At 52.5% G+C, this 14,924-nt stretch overlaps 1 protein-coding gene across 8 annotated transcripts in view; it reads left to right on the top strand.

The window, feature by feature from the left end:
* Window positions 1-286: 286 nt before the first annotated feature.
* The window catches only part of EPB41L4B (erythrocyte membrane protein band 4.1 like 4B), a 138,452-nt gene continuing 123,814 nt past the window's right edge, over window positions 287-14,924 (top strand). For 5 of the 8 annotated variants that reach the window (XM_043453493.1, XM_043453491.1, XM_043453492.1 and 2 more), the window contains exon 1: window positions 287-723. In XM_043453493.1, the coding sequence (XP_043309428.1) occupies window positions 424-723 (300 nt within the window). In that variant the 5' untranslated portion in view covers window positions 287-423. The remainder of the gene's footprint in view (window positions 724-14,924) is intronic. The other 3 variants (XM_043453495.1, XM_043453497.1, XM_043453498.1) reach the window with 1 other exon arrangement.

Raw genomic sequence — 14,924 nt, 5'->3', positions numbered from 1 at the left:
GCGCTCTGCTCCGGCTGGCCCTCGGCCGGCTCGCGGCGCGGGAGCAGCCGGCAGCCCGCCCCCGCGCCCCCCGCAGCCCCACGGGCCGCCAGCGGCCGGCCGTCGGGAGCGGCCCCTCGGCCGCGAGCGCAGGCCGCCGGCCCGGCAGAGCGCGTGGCGGCGGAGGCGGCGGCGGGACGGCGGCCGGGCCGCCCCGAGCGCGCCCTCCCGCCCGCGGCCACTCGCAGTAGGCGCTGGCCGGGCCGGCGCGCCCCGCAGGCATCCGGAGCGCGGCCTCGGCCTCGGCGGGAGCGAGCCCCGGGCCGCAGCCGGCGGGAGGAGGCGCGGGCGGGCGCTGGCACTGACGGCGTCGCGGGGCACTCCCGGGCGGCGGCGCAGCGGCAGCGGCGCAGGGGGCGGAGGCAGGGGACGCCCCCAGCCAGGATGCTGCGGTTTCTGCGCCGGACCTTTGGCCGCCGCTCCATGCAGCGCTACGCGCGGGGCGCGGCAGGGCGCGGGGCCGCCGGGCTGGGGGACGAGCGCGACGGGGGCCCCCGGGGGGGCCCGGCCGCCGCTGTCTCCACGCTGCCCGCCGCGCCCGGGGGCAGCGTGTTCCCGGCCGGCGGCGGGCCCCTGCTCACGGGCGGCGCGGCCGTGCACATCTCTGCCGCCGGAGCCTCCAAGGCCACCCTGTACTGCCGCGTCTTCCTGCTCGACGGTACCGAAGTGAGCGTGGACCTGCCGGTGAGTGACGGAGCCGGTCCGGGCCGCTGGCACCCCGGGGCCCGCGGGGCAGTTCCCTTACCCCGACGCGCCCCTCTGGGGCGCTCCCCTTGTACCTCTCCGGGATCCCCTCCCCCTTCTGCGCGCACTCCTAGTCCTGGTTCCCTCTCGGGCCACCCCATCCTGGTCTCTTCCGGGGGGCCCCATCCCTGGGCCCGCGCCCCCTCAAGTCCCAAGTCCCCGCCCCCTGGGGGTGACTGTTGTTCCCCTTCGGTCCCTGGGGTTCCTGCAGCGGCCTTCTTGGTGCTGGGCTGTCGTTTAGAGAATGTCAAAACAAGGCGGGGCTGCCCCGGGGTAGCCTGCTTGCCCCCACAGACTCGCCACCAGGCCGTGGTGGGAAGGCAGGGGAGGGAGGCCCCCTCGCCTGCTGGCCGGCAGGTGCCCCAAGTTTGCGAGGGAGTCAGGGGAGTATTTCTGCTCTCTCCAGTCCCCATCTGGGCGCTCCCCACCCCCTCATCCCATCCTAAACAGCCCCTCTGGCCCGCTGCCTCACAGGGGGTTGGGCGACTTGGGAGCTAACTCGAGAACCGACTCTCGCTGATCGGGTCAACTTTGCAGCGGCAGAGCCCCCTTCCGGGCCGCTGGGAGGCGGCCCCCGGGTGTCCCCGGGCCTGGGGCGCCGGACTTTCCCCGGGGTCTGTGCGGGGAGCCGCGGAGGCACCCCAGGGCGGCTGCGCCGCGGCCTCAGCCCGGGCCACCCGCCCACAGGTGGTTGCTCCCCGCCCCCTGCAGCGGAGAGCTCGGCTGGCGCTGCTGTCCCCGCCGGGGCGTCCGTCCACCAGCGGGTCTTTCTAGCCCAAGGGGCCAGATCTGATCAGATCGAATCCGCCCTTTAATGGGGCGCCTACTGTGCACCCGGCGTTGCGGCAGACGTTGCCTTTGGGAATCTTTGGGTGTGACTGAGGACACAGAAGCGGTTGAGCTTTAGATGAATGTTACAGATCGTCCCGAAGGTTTCAAGCGGGGGCGGGGGGGTGGTGCGGAATAACATACCCGGACTTCTAAAGAAAGCATTCAGACCTTCTCGGGTGGGGGAAATTGGACATCAGGAGAGAACTGGCTGGGAACCTGTAAGGGTTTTAGATGGAAAAATCAGAGCCCGCCTGGCCTGCGGTTTAATGTTTCCTTGTGTTAGGTTTAATTTTGAGACAGTTTCAGTTTATGGCGATTTTATTTTTGTGGTTCCTAGTGCTCTCCATAGGATATCATTTTGTTACGATAATACCCTTCGGGGGCCTTTTTATTCACGGAAAAGGGGCCAACATTCCAGGGCTCAGAGCAGTTGTCTTTAAAATAGTATTAAAATGTTACTGTTTTTCCAAGACCGGGCTCTCCAGCTTTTTATTCAGCTGGGAGAGGAGGCTTGAAAAAGGGGAGGGGGGCGGGCCGAGCAGAGTGGAGGAGAGGTGAGTGGGTTGCTTCTGGAGCGGGCAGCTGGTGTGTGGAGAGGATGTGGCGCGTTCTGCATCTCAGATCTGCGAAAGGAATGCTCTGGTTGGGAACTTTGACAACGCTCACTGCTGATGATTTTCTTGTCTGTTCCCCCAAGATGATTCGTTTATAAAATGTATTGCTTCTGTCAGGTTTCTGCGACAGGTTTAAGTGGTGTTTCGGAGATGAAAAATGCAGACCCAGTAAAAATGCATGCGTGGTGAATAGACCCAAACAGGTACCCAGATGAACAGGTTGGGATGCGAAGGCTGACTTAACCTCAGCTGGTGGAGCTCTGGCCCAGCGTGGGGGAGGCAGGTTTTGCATGCTAAAGGTTTCTTCACTTTATTAAAGGCTACTTGACAGAAGAGTTCACTCCTTTTTCTTACAATGGCAGATTCCCCCCACCCCTTTTTTTATATTTATTTCCTTGTTTTTGGTTACATTGGGTCTTCCCTGTTGCTTGGGTTTTTATCTAGTTGCAGAGAGTGCAGTGGGGGGAGGGGGCTACTCATCACTTGCAGTGTGCCGGCTTCTCCTTGCGGTGGCTTCTCTTGTTGCGGAGCCTAAGCTCTAGGCGCACAGGCTTCAGTAGTTGTGGCATAGGGGTTTAGTTGCTCCGCGGCATGTGGGATCTTCCCAGACCAGGGATTGAACCTGTGTTCCTTGCGTTGGCAGGCGGAGTCTTATCCACTGTATCACCAGGGAAGTCCAATGGGATGCCTTAAGATGTTATTTAGTGAACGTCTAATTTTATTTATATAGACATGCATATATGTATATATGCCACCCAAAGACAGGTCTAGAGCAAATGCTGGCTTTGGTCATCTGTGCTCTCGCTTGGGGAGGAAAGATGGAGAAGAATCACCAGTGAGCACAGCTCATTGACTGAAAGATTTATTCAGTGTTAAAACTGCATCACGCATTCTCCTACAGTCATCTTCAGAGTTTCAGGGCCAGTAATTAACTCTCAGAGTTACAGCGTGAGCTCCAAGCAGCCCGGTCTCCATGAAGCTAAGCATGTGTGCTCCTTCTCAGCCCCATTTCACCAGGCTCACTTTTTATGCTGTCCTTTTTTGGCATTTAGTCCCACCGGTCATTATTCTCGTCTCCTGCATTCCTGAATTTTTACCGCTTCTTGGGCCCTGGGATGGCTTTGTGGCTTGGCACACCGGATTTACCTTTGACCGCCATCTCCCTAAGCTGGATTTTCTGTCTCCAATCACTTGCTCAGGCGCAAAGCACCCTTGCCAGGCTAACTAACTATGGCTCTTTTGTAATTAAAATTCTCTGGTGGTGGTAGCGTCATGCATTCTTCGCTCAGCATACTAACCGTGCTTAAGCATTGTCATAAGCTGTTTTATTAGCCCTAGTCAGGATGCCTGTGTTCCAGAAGTGCCTCAGACACAAGGCCCTCAGTGTGATTGTGCTGGGGCACCTTGGTTTTCAGCTGGGCTGTGGACCCAAAGATGAATGAGAGGTGGCCTTGAGGCCCTTGAGAAATACAGGTAGCTGTGTGTCTTTTTACTGTAAGTGATGCTGAGCTCACAGGATCACCAGATAGGGCGCTGGGGATAGATGAATTGGGAGGACTTCCTGGAGACTTGGATGCTTGTGGCTCTAGGATCTCAAATCCAGTACCCCGTATGCATTTTTAGACTCTCTGTTGTTTCAGGGAGTCAGCCACTTCTTGGCCATGCCACGGCCCCGCTGTTATATATAACAAAGGAAGAAGCAGATGTAATTGTCTTCTCCAGTGATGCTCCCCTGATGGAGCCGGGAACCCCTTTCCCCAGGTGGTGGGCCTTGTTCTCTGGCACACCTGTGTGTTCTTAGCCTTTGCTGTGCATCAGGATCTTTGGGGGGAAGAAAACCCATCTATAATGGGCAATCTGGAGTGGGCTTCCTGTGCCAACCCAGCTCCCAGGGGAGGCCTTGGCCCACCATACAGACCAGAGTGCCCCCGCAGAGCCGCTCCTCTTCAGAAACCTGGGTGCTGGCTCAGAAGGTGCGTCCCCCTCCGAGCCTGCCCCCTGCCAGGCCCAGCCCTCAGGTGTGGTCTGGCCGGAGCAGGGCAGGACTCCCCCGGCCTGCCCCAGACTCTTCCCTTCTGTTAATGCCGCTGAAGATCCCATTAGTCTGTTTGGCAGCAGCACCCGCTGTTGACTCATATTAGCTCTCTGTTGACTAAATCCCTGGCATCGCTTTTGCTCGTGCGGCTGCTGCTCAGCCCCGTCTCCCCCCTCCCCTGCATGCGCAGGCTTCCAGCAGTTCTGTGTGGAGAGCCGGGAGGGGGTGTGGCTGGCTGGTTAGCACTCCCTCCCATGCCCTGCAGGGCATGCCTCCTTGGCCAGTAGGGGGTTTGGCGCAGTTGCTCTCACCGTCTCTGAGGTCTCTGAGCTCCGTGTGGACTTGGGTGGTGCAGGGCAAGCATGGAGGCTTTCGGGGTGGGAAGGTGCACGTTTGAGTTGTGCAGTCTGGCTGTGCCATCCTTGAACCTCGATTTTCTGGCCTTTAAAATGGGCGGATTATGAAAAGGCCTTAGGAAGCAGCAGGGTGCTGAAGGGTTGCTGGGAGGCTGTCATCTTACACACATCTCTGTGCCTTCTCTTTGGCCTGTGAAAAGGATTCACAGAAATGAACATTAAAAAAAAAAAAAAAGGGGTGGGAATCCCTGGTGGTCCAGTGGTTAGAACTCTGCACTTTCACTGCCAAGGGCCTGGGTTTGATCCCTGGTCAGGGAACTAAGAGCCCATAAGCTGCGTGGCTTGGCCAAAAAAAAAAAAAAAGCCGTGCCAGGAAGGCTAAACGTTGCTTGGCTCTCCCTTATTAGAAATTGCAAGCTGGGTGTAGTGAGAGATGCTTTTTAAAAGTTTCACTTTGAATGAGAAAAGAGTGCTACCCCCACCCCCACCCCAGTCCCTGGTGGCTCAGATGATAATGAATCCATCTACAGGGCAGGAGACCCGGGTTCAATCCCTGGGTCCGGAAGATCTCCTGGAGAAGGGAAGGGCAGCCCACTCCAGTGTCCTTGCCTGGAGAATCCCATGGACAGAGGAGCGTGGTGGGCTATAGCCCATGGGAGTCGGACTGAGCTACTAACACTTTCACTTTTCAACCCCCGACTTACACCCCCAAATAAAAAGAAAAACGCCGGTCCTCAGAATTGCAGGACTGGAACCTCAGACCCAACAGAACATATATGATACAACATTGAAGATCGTTTGTCTAGAAGGGACCCTAGACAACACATAAGCACCCATTGTATATATGGGACATAGAGGCCTGGGGATATAAATTGACTCCCTTGGTCACTCAGTGAGGAGGTGGCAGGTGCATCTTTGGGAACCAGTCTCGCCTTTGGAGATGTGTAGGATCAGCAGTAAGGTGGCTGGCCCGAGTCCTAACACAGCATCATGGCAGGGGGCCAGATATGTTCTCGGTATTTGCCTAAACAATGGGGAACTCCAGCAAAAGGGTTCTCTAACTTCAGTGTACACAAAGAGTGCATCTGGGATTTTCTTGTCTCCCATTCAGCTAGCTGTGCAGAGCCCACCTCCAGAATTTCTGATTAGTCTAGGAAGCTGGACTTTGAATTGGTACCTTGGGCGTGCAATTGCAACCCAGTGGACCCTTCACGCCCTTTGCAAACCGCAGGCTCTGAACTGTGAGGGCAGAGGGCAGCTGCCCTGTGCATTAAAAAGGGCTGCAGAAGGTGAGGATGGGGGCAGCAGCCTCCAGGCTGGGGTTTGGCAGGCTCACACCAGCACTTTAGGGAGCCCATCTTTGCCACCCCAGAGTGAAGGCTGGGCTGGGAGAGGGAATGGGGACCATTCCCTCTCTGGAGACAGTTCCGTTGTTGAAGTAATCCAGGTGAGGGGTGATGAGGGCCTGGGGTGGAGAAAGGGCTGAATGCTGGTGCGTTCCCAGAGGTGGGGCTGTTGATTGAGTGTGGGGGAAGTGAGTAGTGGGGTCTAACTTGGAGGACAGGAGTATCTTCACTCTCAGGTGTGGGAAGAAGTGGGGGACTGCGTAAGACCCATGAGAAGGCAGCTCCTCATCTCCACCCACCCCCGAGGTCCCCTCTGCCTTGAACACCCTGCCTTATCCCAGGCTTCAGGCGGCTTGCTTTTTCCTCCTTCTGAGGGCTGGTAATGGCTCAAGGCGGCCCTCCAGGGCTTAACCTGCTCCCATCCCTCCTGGACTGCGAATGAGGCCATGGGGGCCCTTGGATGACTGTGTGGGTCATGGTTTTGTGTCTTTTTAAAACATACCTTTGTTTTCAAAGGAGGGCAGGTGGGGAAGGGGAGAGGGCAGGAGAGGCGGATGGTGACCATCCCAAGTGGGACAGAGGTGCCCTCTCTAACTCCGGTTCCTCACTTGCCGGATTGTCGGTGTTAATATGCAGGGGGGTGTCTGCCAGCCTCTCCAGCACCAGGAACGTGACCCTGTGCAAGTCCAGGACAGAACAAATATTAACTGGCTAAGAGCTTTCACGTGCATAATCTTCGTTGAGTTCTGTCCCTAGTGCACTGCTGTGGTGGATGAAGGCACCGGTCTGTTTAATTCTGAAATAGCAAAAGATTGTGGTGGGGGTCGGGTCAGTGATACGGGGAGATAGCCTTTTTCCTACATTCTTGCACAGGGGCTTAGGAAAAAACTCCACTCCATCACTGCAGAAATCCTCCGCCCACAACTTGTCCTCAAAACCCGTGTCCCATCCTTCTCCTTGGCCTGACTCCTGTCTCCAGCTTCCTCCACGTGGCCTAGAGCATTTCTTCTGCAGGAATCTGGTTCTTTGCACTGGGGCTTCCTCCTTGGGCCCATGGCAGCTGCCTGCGGGCAGGGTCAGCTGCTGATTCATCTTGGTGGGTTTTGTTTTTTTTTTTTTTTTGGTGGTTGGCATGTGTTTTTCCTCCCCCACTTGCATTTCACAGAACACGTTGGCAGCAGAAAGATTAGAAAATATAGAGATGGAGGAGAAGTTAAAAACATCTACAATCTCATCAGAGATAACCACTTTTAAAACTGTGGGGTGTGTGTGTGTGTCCATCTGTACTTTTCTCTTTGTTTTTAGTTCTGAATGTGTTATTTAAAATGATGAATTTATATGGGTTGATAACAGTAAAGTCTCTTTCCCCACCTCCACAGCACAATTGAATAGGGATCTAGACCCCAAGTTTGGGCCTCTTTAGGGTAGGACCCTTCTGCCCCCACTACTTTATAGCCCCCACTGCTTTACAGCCCCTGGGATCCTTAGCTGGGGCGGGGAGCTCCCTGTGGCCATCTGAGCTGTACGCTACCTCATGCCTGGGTAAGGAGTGGGGTCCTCATCCTTGGAGCCCTTCGCCACCAATCACCTCTGCTTTCTGGCAGCTTAGAGGTCCTGTTGATGTGGCCACAGACTCCCCTTGGATCTGAGGGCTTGTGTTCTGAACACCTGCTTTGGGGAGGCTCTCAAGCTGCCCAGGGAGCTCAGGCCCTGCTCCCAGCCTGCGCTGATCTGGCATAGTGGGTGGGTCATCCTGCAGCATCCCAGGGCTGCCTCCTCTGCCCCAGGGCCTCTCATCTCATTCTGCAGCCTTTTCGGCTTCTCTCGACAGTGGATGTATCTCACTAGTCCCTCTTGATTTTAATTTCTGGCTTATTTTTGTTTCCCACGATGTTTTTGTTTGGCCACCGTGTTTTCTTCAGTCACCCAAGGCTGGTTGTGCACTTAGCCTGCATGAAGCATTGGGAGGGGTGCAGGACGGGGGAGAGAGTTCCAGTCTAGAAGGGTGGAGACAGTGTCAGGAGATGACTCGGAACCCCACGAGGGGTGGTGAGGGGGTGAGTGCTGGAACCGTGCCCTGGATTTGGAGAAGGTTCGATGCCCCGAGGGACACTGAGTGGTCCAGAAGGTTTGCCTAGGAGGTTCCGCTGTTAAGAGTTGCTCAGAAGGCGTTGCAGTGGATGAAGCAGCAGGTGCAGATGCAGGGATGGGAGCCGGGAAACCCCACTGGCTGGGCTTCCAGCTCCTTGTGATTAGGGATGATTGTGAGCGCCGGCTGAGCCCCCAACTCTTGAAGGAGTGAGTGAGCAACCTCTGAAGCACAGAGGAGGGTCTCAAGCTGGTAAGAGTCAGGGGGTCACAGTGGGCTGATTCTGTGCTAAGTGCTTAAGTGACTGTGAATCCTCACCAAACCTCTTTCGGTGGTTACGTTGTTATACCTTATTTGTGAGAGGGGAGAATCAGGTCCCAGCAGACTGATTAAAAAACCCCACCGGTGTCACATATTAAGGCAGACTCTAGCCTCTAGCTAGAGGAGGTTTGTGTCCGTGAAGGTCTTCTGACCAGGACTGGGCCTGGGAGGAGTCGGGGGGTGGGAGAAGCCTACCCCAGGGTTGATGGGGACCCTGAGCCTCAGAACGGTGGCCCCCTTTCCAGGCCACTTGGGGTTCCCATGCATGGGATTCACACCTGTAAGTCATACTGGGTGAGTGTGGTTTCAACCAGAGAGCCTTCTGGTTTGAGGCCCATAATTCTTCAACACGGAGTTTGGAAATAGGCTACATTTTAAAAAAGTGTTTAATAGAACAACACTAAAATTATCACAGAGAGAAACATTTTACATATTCCCATCCTGCTGCATAGCAACTGGTTGGTTTCACCACTCCCTCCCTTCAATCTTTGTGCTTTTGCATACATGTTTATAAACGTGTGCAACCTTTTATATACTTTTTTTTTTATTAAAAAAACTTTTTTCCTCTTATCCAAGCCTTCCAGACATACTTTTCACCCAGTTTGGTGCCCTCTTTTTGGCTTATTCTGAATTACTTAAAGAAGTGTGTGTGTGTAATAATACCTGTGTGTGTGTAATAATACCTGTTCCTACCTGTCTCTTGGGGTTGAAGGTTGTCACACGGAGCACCTGGTATCTTGCCTGTTAGGCTTGCCTACCCCCCAGGCTCGCAGAATCTGTTACTTCCCTTAATTGCTACCATCTGGGAAGGTGTTATTATCCCTTTTATGCAGGTCTCAAGGCCACTCAGCTGTAAGTAGGGTGGAGCCAGAATTGAATCTGGGTTTCCTGACCCATTCTTTAGTGCCCTACCCCTCGCGCGTGAAAGGTGTGCTCTCCTGAGCTCCCTGGGAAGGTCAGAATCCTCTGTAATTTGACAGGTTAGAATGTCATGCTGTAAGTTGCCCTGTCTTTGCTCAGCCTCTTTGCTTTACAGCATCTCTGGCATTCGGGTTCTGGCTACCATTTCTCAGCGTGTTTTGTAGGTTCTTTCCCCCAGTGTCACTGTTGTCTGAGTGCCCAGCATTTCCTTCTAGAAGTTGTGAACGGGAGGGTGATATCCCCAGGGCCCTGTGCCACCCACGGGGTCATCTGGAGCGACTTTGCTTCCCGGCGCTGAGCTGGGTCCCAGGGGCAGAATCGCCCGGGGAGGCTGGCCCTGCCAGGGGGCTGTGGACCGCCCGGTTCCTCGGGTGCCTGCAGGGTCAGCCTCCCTCGGCTCTGGGGTGTCCCTTCCATGCCCCCTTCATGCCTGAATGCTGTTGTCATCTGTGTCATGTCTTCTGTGTGCTCAAGTGGCTTGAGGTAGGCCTGGTAGCATCTCTCCTTTATCCTTCCAGCTTGCTGCTCAGCTGCAACTTCTTTGAAATATGGATTTTTAAAATTGTGATGTTAGTAGCATAAACTGTACCATTTTAACCAATTTTAGGTGTACATTTCAAAGCACGTGCACGTGGCTGTGCAGGATCACCACTGTTCATCTCCGGAACATTTTCATCACCCCAAACTAAAACCATGCCCGGTAAACTCCATCTCCCCATTCCCACTTCCCCGCAGCCCCTGGCAGCCTCTAGTCCGCTTTCTGTCTCTCTGAGTCTGACTCCTCCAGCTGCCTCCCGTAAGTGGGGTCCTGCAGTCCTTGTCCTTTTGTGTCTGGCTTCTGTCACTTAGCATACTGTCTTCAAGGTCCATCCCGGTGGGCGTGGGTCATTTTAAGGCTGAATGGTGTTCCGGTGTGCAGACACGCCGCAGTTTGTTGCCCGATTCATCTGAGTTACGGACTTCCCTTCATGTCTGGGCCTTCCTAACTCCGCCCTGCCCTTCACGAATGGCACCGCCCTTAGAGACTTGGATGTCCCCCACCTGCCCCTCTGCCGCTCCGGGTTTTGTTCTTGGCATCCTGGCTCCTCTCACCTGGGGCTCTTCCTTTTCATGCTGATCCTTCTCCTGGGTTGTCTGGCCTTTTGTCGGAGTTGCTCAGTGTTGGCAAGTCCTCTGTCCAGTCAGTATTTAAATCTTTTAATGATGAAATACAGATACCACAGAGTATCTGTAATATGACTGGTTTTAAGGAAAAGTAGGGACTTCCCTGGTGGTCCAGTGGCTAACACTCCACACTCCCAGTGCAGGGGGCCCAGGTTCCATCCCCGGTCGGGAAACTAGATCCCACGTGCTGCAACTAAAGATCCCCCATATCCTGCAGCAAAGATGGACAATCCCATGTGTCCCAACTAAGACCCGTGCTGCCAAATAAGTAAATTAAATACATACTAAAAAAATTAAGTAATGTAACAGACATCTGTGTACCTACCACCCAGCTGAAGCACAAAGAGCCTCACCAGTGCTGTTAATCCCCCACCCATGTTCCTCCCAAATCACCTTCCCTTCTCCCCACCCCTGAAGTTTGTCTCATTCCTTCTTTGATGGGTTTGCCTCATGTGTGCGTTTCCCTAAAAGATAGACTGTTCGTCCTGCATGTTTGTGAACTTTAGAGTAAATGGATTTTTCACTCAATATTGTGTCTGTGAGGTTTATCCATATTGATGAGATGGCTGGACTTCTTGCTGTGCTGCATGAATATACCCGAATATATTTATCCTTTGTCGGTGGACATTTGGGATGTTTTCAGTTTGGAGCTATTAGGGAAAAAAATGGCGCTTTGAACCTCCTGAAATTGGTCTCCTGGTGCACGTTTGCAAGCCAGCGTCTCTCCTGGGTATGTACCCGTCGCTGGGAGGGCAGCAGGCAGGCCCTTTTAAGATCATATGAAATTGTTTTCCAGAGTCCCTGCAGTACATAAAAGCGTCTGCTGATCCATTCTTCAGCCCTGGGCGTTGGGCAGCTTTTCTGTTTTATTTTACCAGTCTTGCGGGAGTTAGTGGGAACTCACTGTAGTCTTCACTTTTTCCCAGTTGTGGATGGGTTGAGGATCTTTGCCTGTGTTTATGGACCATGAATGTACTTCCTCCTGGTATGCTGTGTTCTGCGATGTTTGCCTGGTTTTTAGTTGAGTTATATTTTTCTCATTGTGTTCGGCTCCTTGCCCTGCTGGCCTTGATGAGGTTGTCTCCCACACCCACTTCCTCTTCTGAGCTCACCTCAGTGGAACAAGGGAGAACACTCCCATGTAAGTCCCCCTTGCCTTTCCTCCCGAAGTGGAAATGAACGTTCTGTCTCCCGTTTCGCTGTGAATTAGCTGGAGTCTGTTGCTGCTGGTGAGCAGTTGTGGGAAGTGTAGTCTTCATTCAGTTCTGCCTACTTTCCTTCCAGTTGTTATTCATTTTTAATAATTAATTAATTTATTTATAAATTTTAAGTGCAGTCAAAAGCAGAGAGAACCCCAAGTACCCATCATATAACGAACATAACCTAAGTACCCACTGTTTAACTTCGTCACTTATCAATGTGGCCCCTGTCTTTTCATTTGTATTCTTATATCTGTTCCTTCCCGATTCTTTTTAAAAAAATTTCCAGAACAAAATCCCAGTTATCTAAAAGATAAGGGCTGTGTTTTCTAAAAAATATTCACAATAGTATCACAACACCTAAAAATAATTAATAGTTGTCTTTTAGTCTCAGATATATGGTCAGTGTTCACATTTTCCTGCCTGGTTGTCACACCAAGGTCCTTTGAATGTGTTTGGTTGTTAGTCTATCTAAAGCTCTTTAAGAATTTTTTGAAATGTTATTTTCCCTTGCTTTATTGAGGCATAATTGACAAATAAAAATGCTATTTATTTGAGATGTAAAGCATGTTGATTTGATATATGTCTGCATTGTGAAATGGTTACTGCACATCGTGGTAATTAACATATCCATCACTTCTCCGGTCACCATTTGTGTGTGTATCTTGGCAGATTTCAGGTATATTCTACATTATAATTAACTATTGCATCATCACACTGTCATTTAGATCCCAGAACTTATTTATCTTATGACTGAAAGTTTGTATCCTTTGACCAACATTATCTCCTTTTTCTCTGCCCCACAATTTAGCTGAAGCTCTTCATCTGGAGTTTTCCCTTCTCCCCTCCTTTTCTTCCCCATTTGTTGAAGGAGTTGGGCCATCTGTCTTAGAGTTTGCCACTGTGGATTTCCTCGATGGCATCCTCAACATTTGGTTCCCCTGAGGTACAGTTGGTACAAGCATCACTTAAAGCGTCTGACTCAGCACACAGATAACAGTGAGGCAAGTTCCTTGTCCTTGAGAAGCTTGAGTGGAGACAAGTCATTACACCTGGTGTGAAAAGTGCCCTGGGGAAATTCAAATAAGCTTAAAGGAAGGGCTAAGGTGGGAGAATTGGGAGGGAAAAGATGGGCAACCAGAAAATTTCAGAGAGAAAGCTTCGAATTCTGAGGACAGTGGAGAACAGCTCTCCTGGTGACCAGGTCAGCATATTCAAAGGCTCTGAGGCTCAAGATAATGCTTGCAAGATTCCTGCCCCTGTTCAGCCCCTGTCTGTGAACCTAGTTATCCTATCTTTCATTGGATGTTGCTTCTTTGAAAAGCTCTAGATTCCTCATCTTTGAGAAGTGTTCAGTAGATTTGATTAAAAGAGTATCTTTTTCTTCTGGTTCTTCATCAGCTCCATAACCGTAGTTTTGAATGTCTCCCCTGGTGGCTTAGACAGTAAAGAATCTGCCTGCAATGCAGGAGACCAGGGTTTGATCCCTGGGTGGGGAGGATCCTCTGGAGAAGGGAATGGCAACCCACCCCAGTATTCTTGCCTGGACAGAGAAGCCTGGTAGGTTACAGCCCATGGGGTTGCAAAGAGTCAGACACCAGTGAGTGACCAACACTTGACCTTGAGGTTCTCTTTCTGTATCTTACTTCTGTTTGGGTTCCTTTACATTCTTCCGGAACATGTCCCCCCCCAGCCCCCACTGCTCCCCACCCCCACCCCCGTGAGTCCTTTCTCTCCATCTCCTGGCCAGAGGTGCCCGCAGACATTTTAAGGAGCAGAGTCAATGCACTTGAACACTGCAGAGAGAAAGGAGGCGGGGCGGATGGCGGGGCAGTGGGAACCACTCGGTTTTACTCCTAAAGAAACACTTGAAAGCCACGTGGTCCAGAGCGCCATTCTGGGGTGGCAGGTCTTTGCCTTGGAGCACGCCTGCTGCTCTGCAGCCAGCTGCTGCTCACCTGTGGCAAATGAGCAGTAATTAGCGTGTAATAAGAGCGGTTCCCTGCACGCACCTCCGGGCTCCTCCTCTCAATGGCCCAATGACATTGGTAGACCTTTCCGCCTCTCCAAGGTCCCCGCTTCCTGTTCCCAAACTAACCTGTGGTTCTCCCCAGGGCCCAGAAGAAACTGCCCACTCCAGCATCTGCCTGTGAAACAGGCGTGGGCTTCATCCAGGAAAGCCCGATACACTGTAAAGGTGCATGAGGGTTAGTTATTAACCCACAGCACTCCCTGGAAGGTCATCCCAGTCCTTTGATGGCTCCTGTCTGCTGGGGCCCAAGGCCCAAGCCGCCTGCCTAGTGAGCTGCAGTCTGTATTGGGGGGCAGTGACAGTGGGGGTCAGAGTTGGGGGGGACTGGAGGGAGGGAGCCAAGAAGAGGGGATCTGTACGTGGGATGTTTCAGCGGGAGCCAGGCAGTCCAAGGTCAGAAGCATTTATTCGGGATGCCTCAGTATTCTACACAGGACTGACTGACTTTGCTTTGAAGTCCAGAAGCGTTTAGCTTTGTTCTCAAAGCTATGGCGAGAGCTCCTCTTCATTAAAGAGACTTCCGAAGAAAAATGCAAAAATTATGTGCTGTCTTCAGAAGAGAAAAGAAGCATTGCGTGTACTTGGGTTACTGTTACGTGTCATTTATCTTGTTAACTCACTTCACAGGATGAACGCTGCCCCACAGATGAGTTTTTGAGAGAGCCGAAGTTCATTCTGTTTACTGACCGGCTCTGCTTTATTCCATCTGTTTCATTTTTTGTTAAAAACTACAGTAAAAAGTGATACCAGTGATCTTATTTACAAAGCAGGATGAGACTCATAAACTTAGAAAACAAACTTATGGGTAAAGGTGGGGGGCGGGATAAATTAGGAGGTTGGGGTTAACATATGCACAGTACTTTATATAAGACAGATCATCAACAAGGACCTACTATATAACACAGGGAACTTTACTCAATATCTGTGATGACCTGTATGGGAAATAGAATGCCGCATGCCGCTGTGTTTGAGAAGCTGTGTCCTCTGCATAGTCACGTCCCTTATGTTTGTGCAGTGTTTTAGGTTGGGATGAAGCTTCGCCTTTTGTGGCTTTATTTAATCCTCGTAGCACCTCTGTGACAGAACTGTGGGCATTCCAGTTTTGTAGAAAGTTCAGCAGCAAGGTTTCTGCCCAACATCCCACGGTAAGTGAGGGCACCGGATGTAAAACCCTTTTCAGACTTTGCGTTCCCGTCTCCCCAGTTCTTCCCCAAGGCTGTCACCCTCATACTT

Source organism: Cervus canadensis, chromosome 30 (assembly GCF_019320065.1).
Source record: "Cervus canadensis isolate Bull #8, Minnesota chromosome 30, ASM1932006v1, whole genome shotgun sequence".
Lineage (NCBI taxonomy): Eukaryota > Metazoa > Chordata > Mammalia > Artiodactyla > Cervidae > Cervus > Cervus canadensis.
This window is presented reverse-complemented; position numbering and strand designations above follow the sequence as displayed.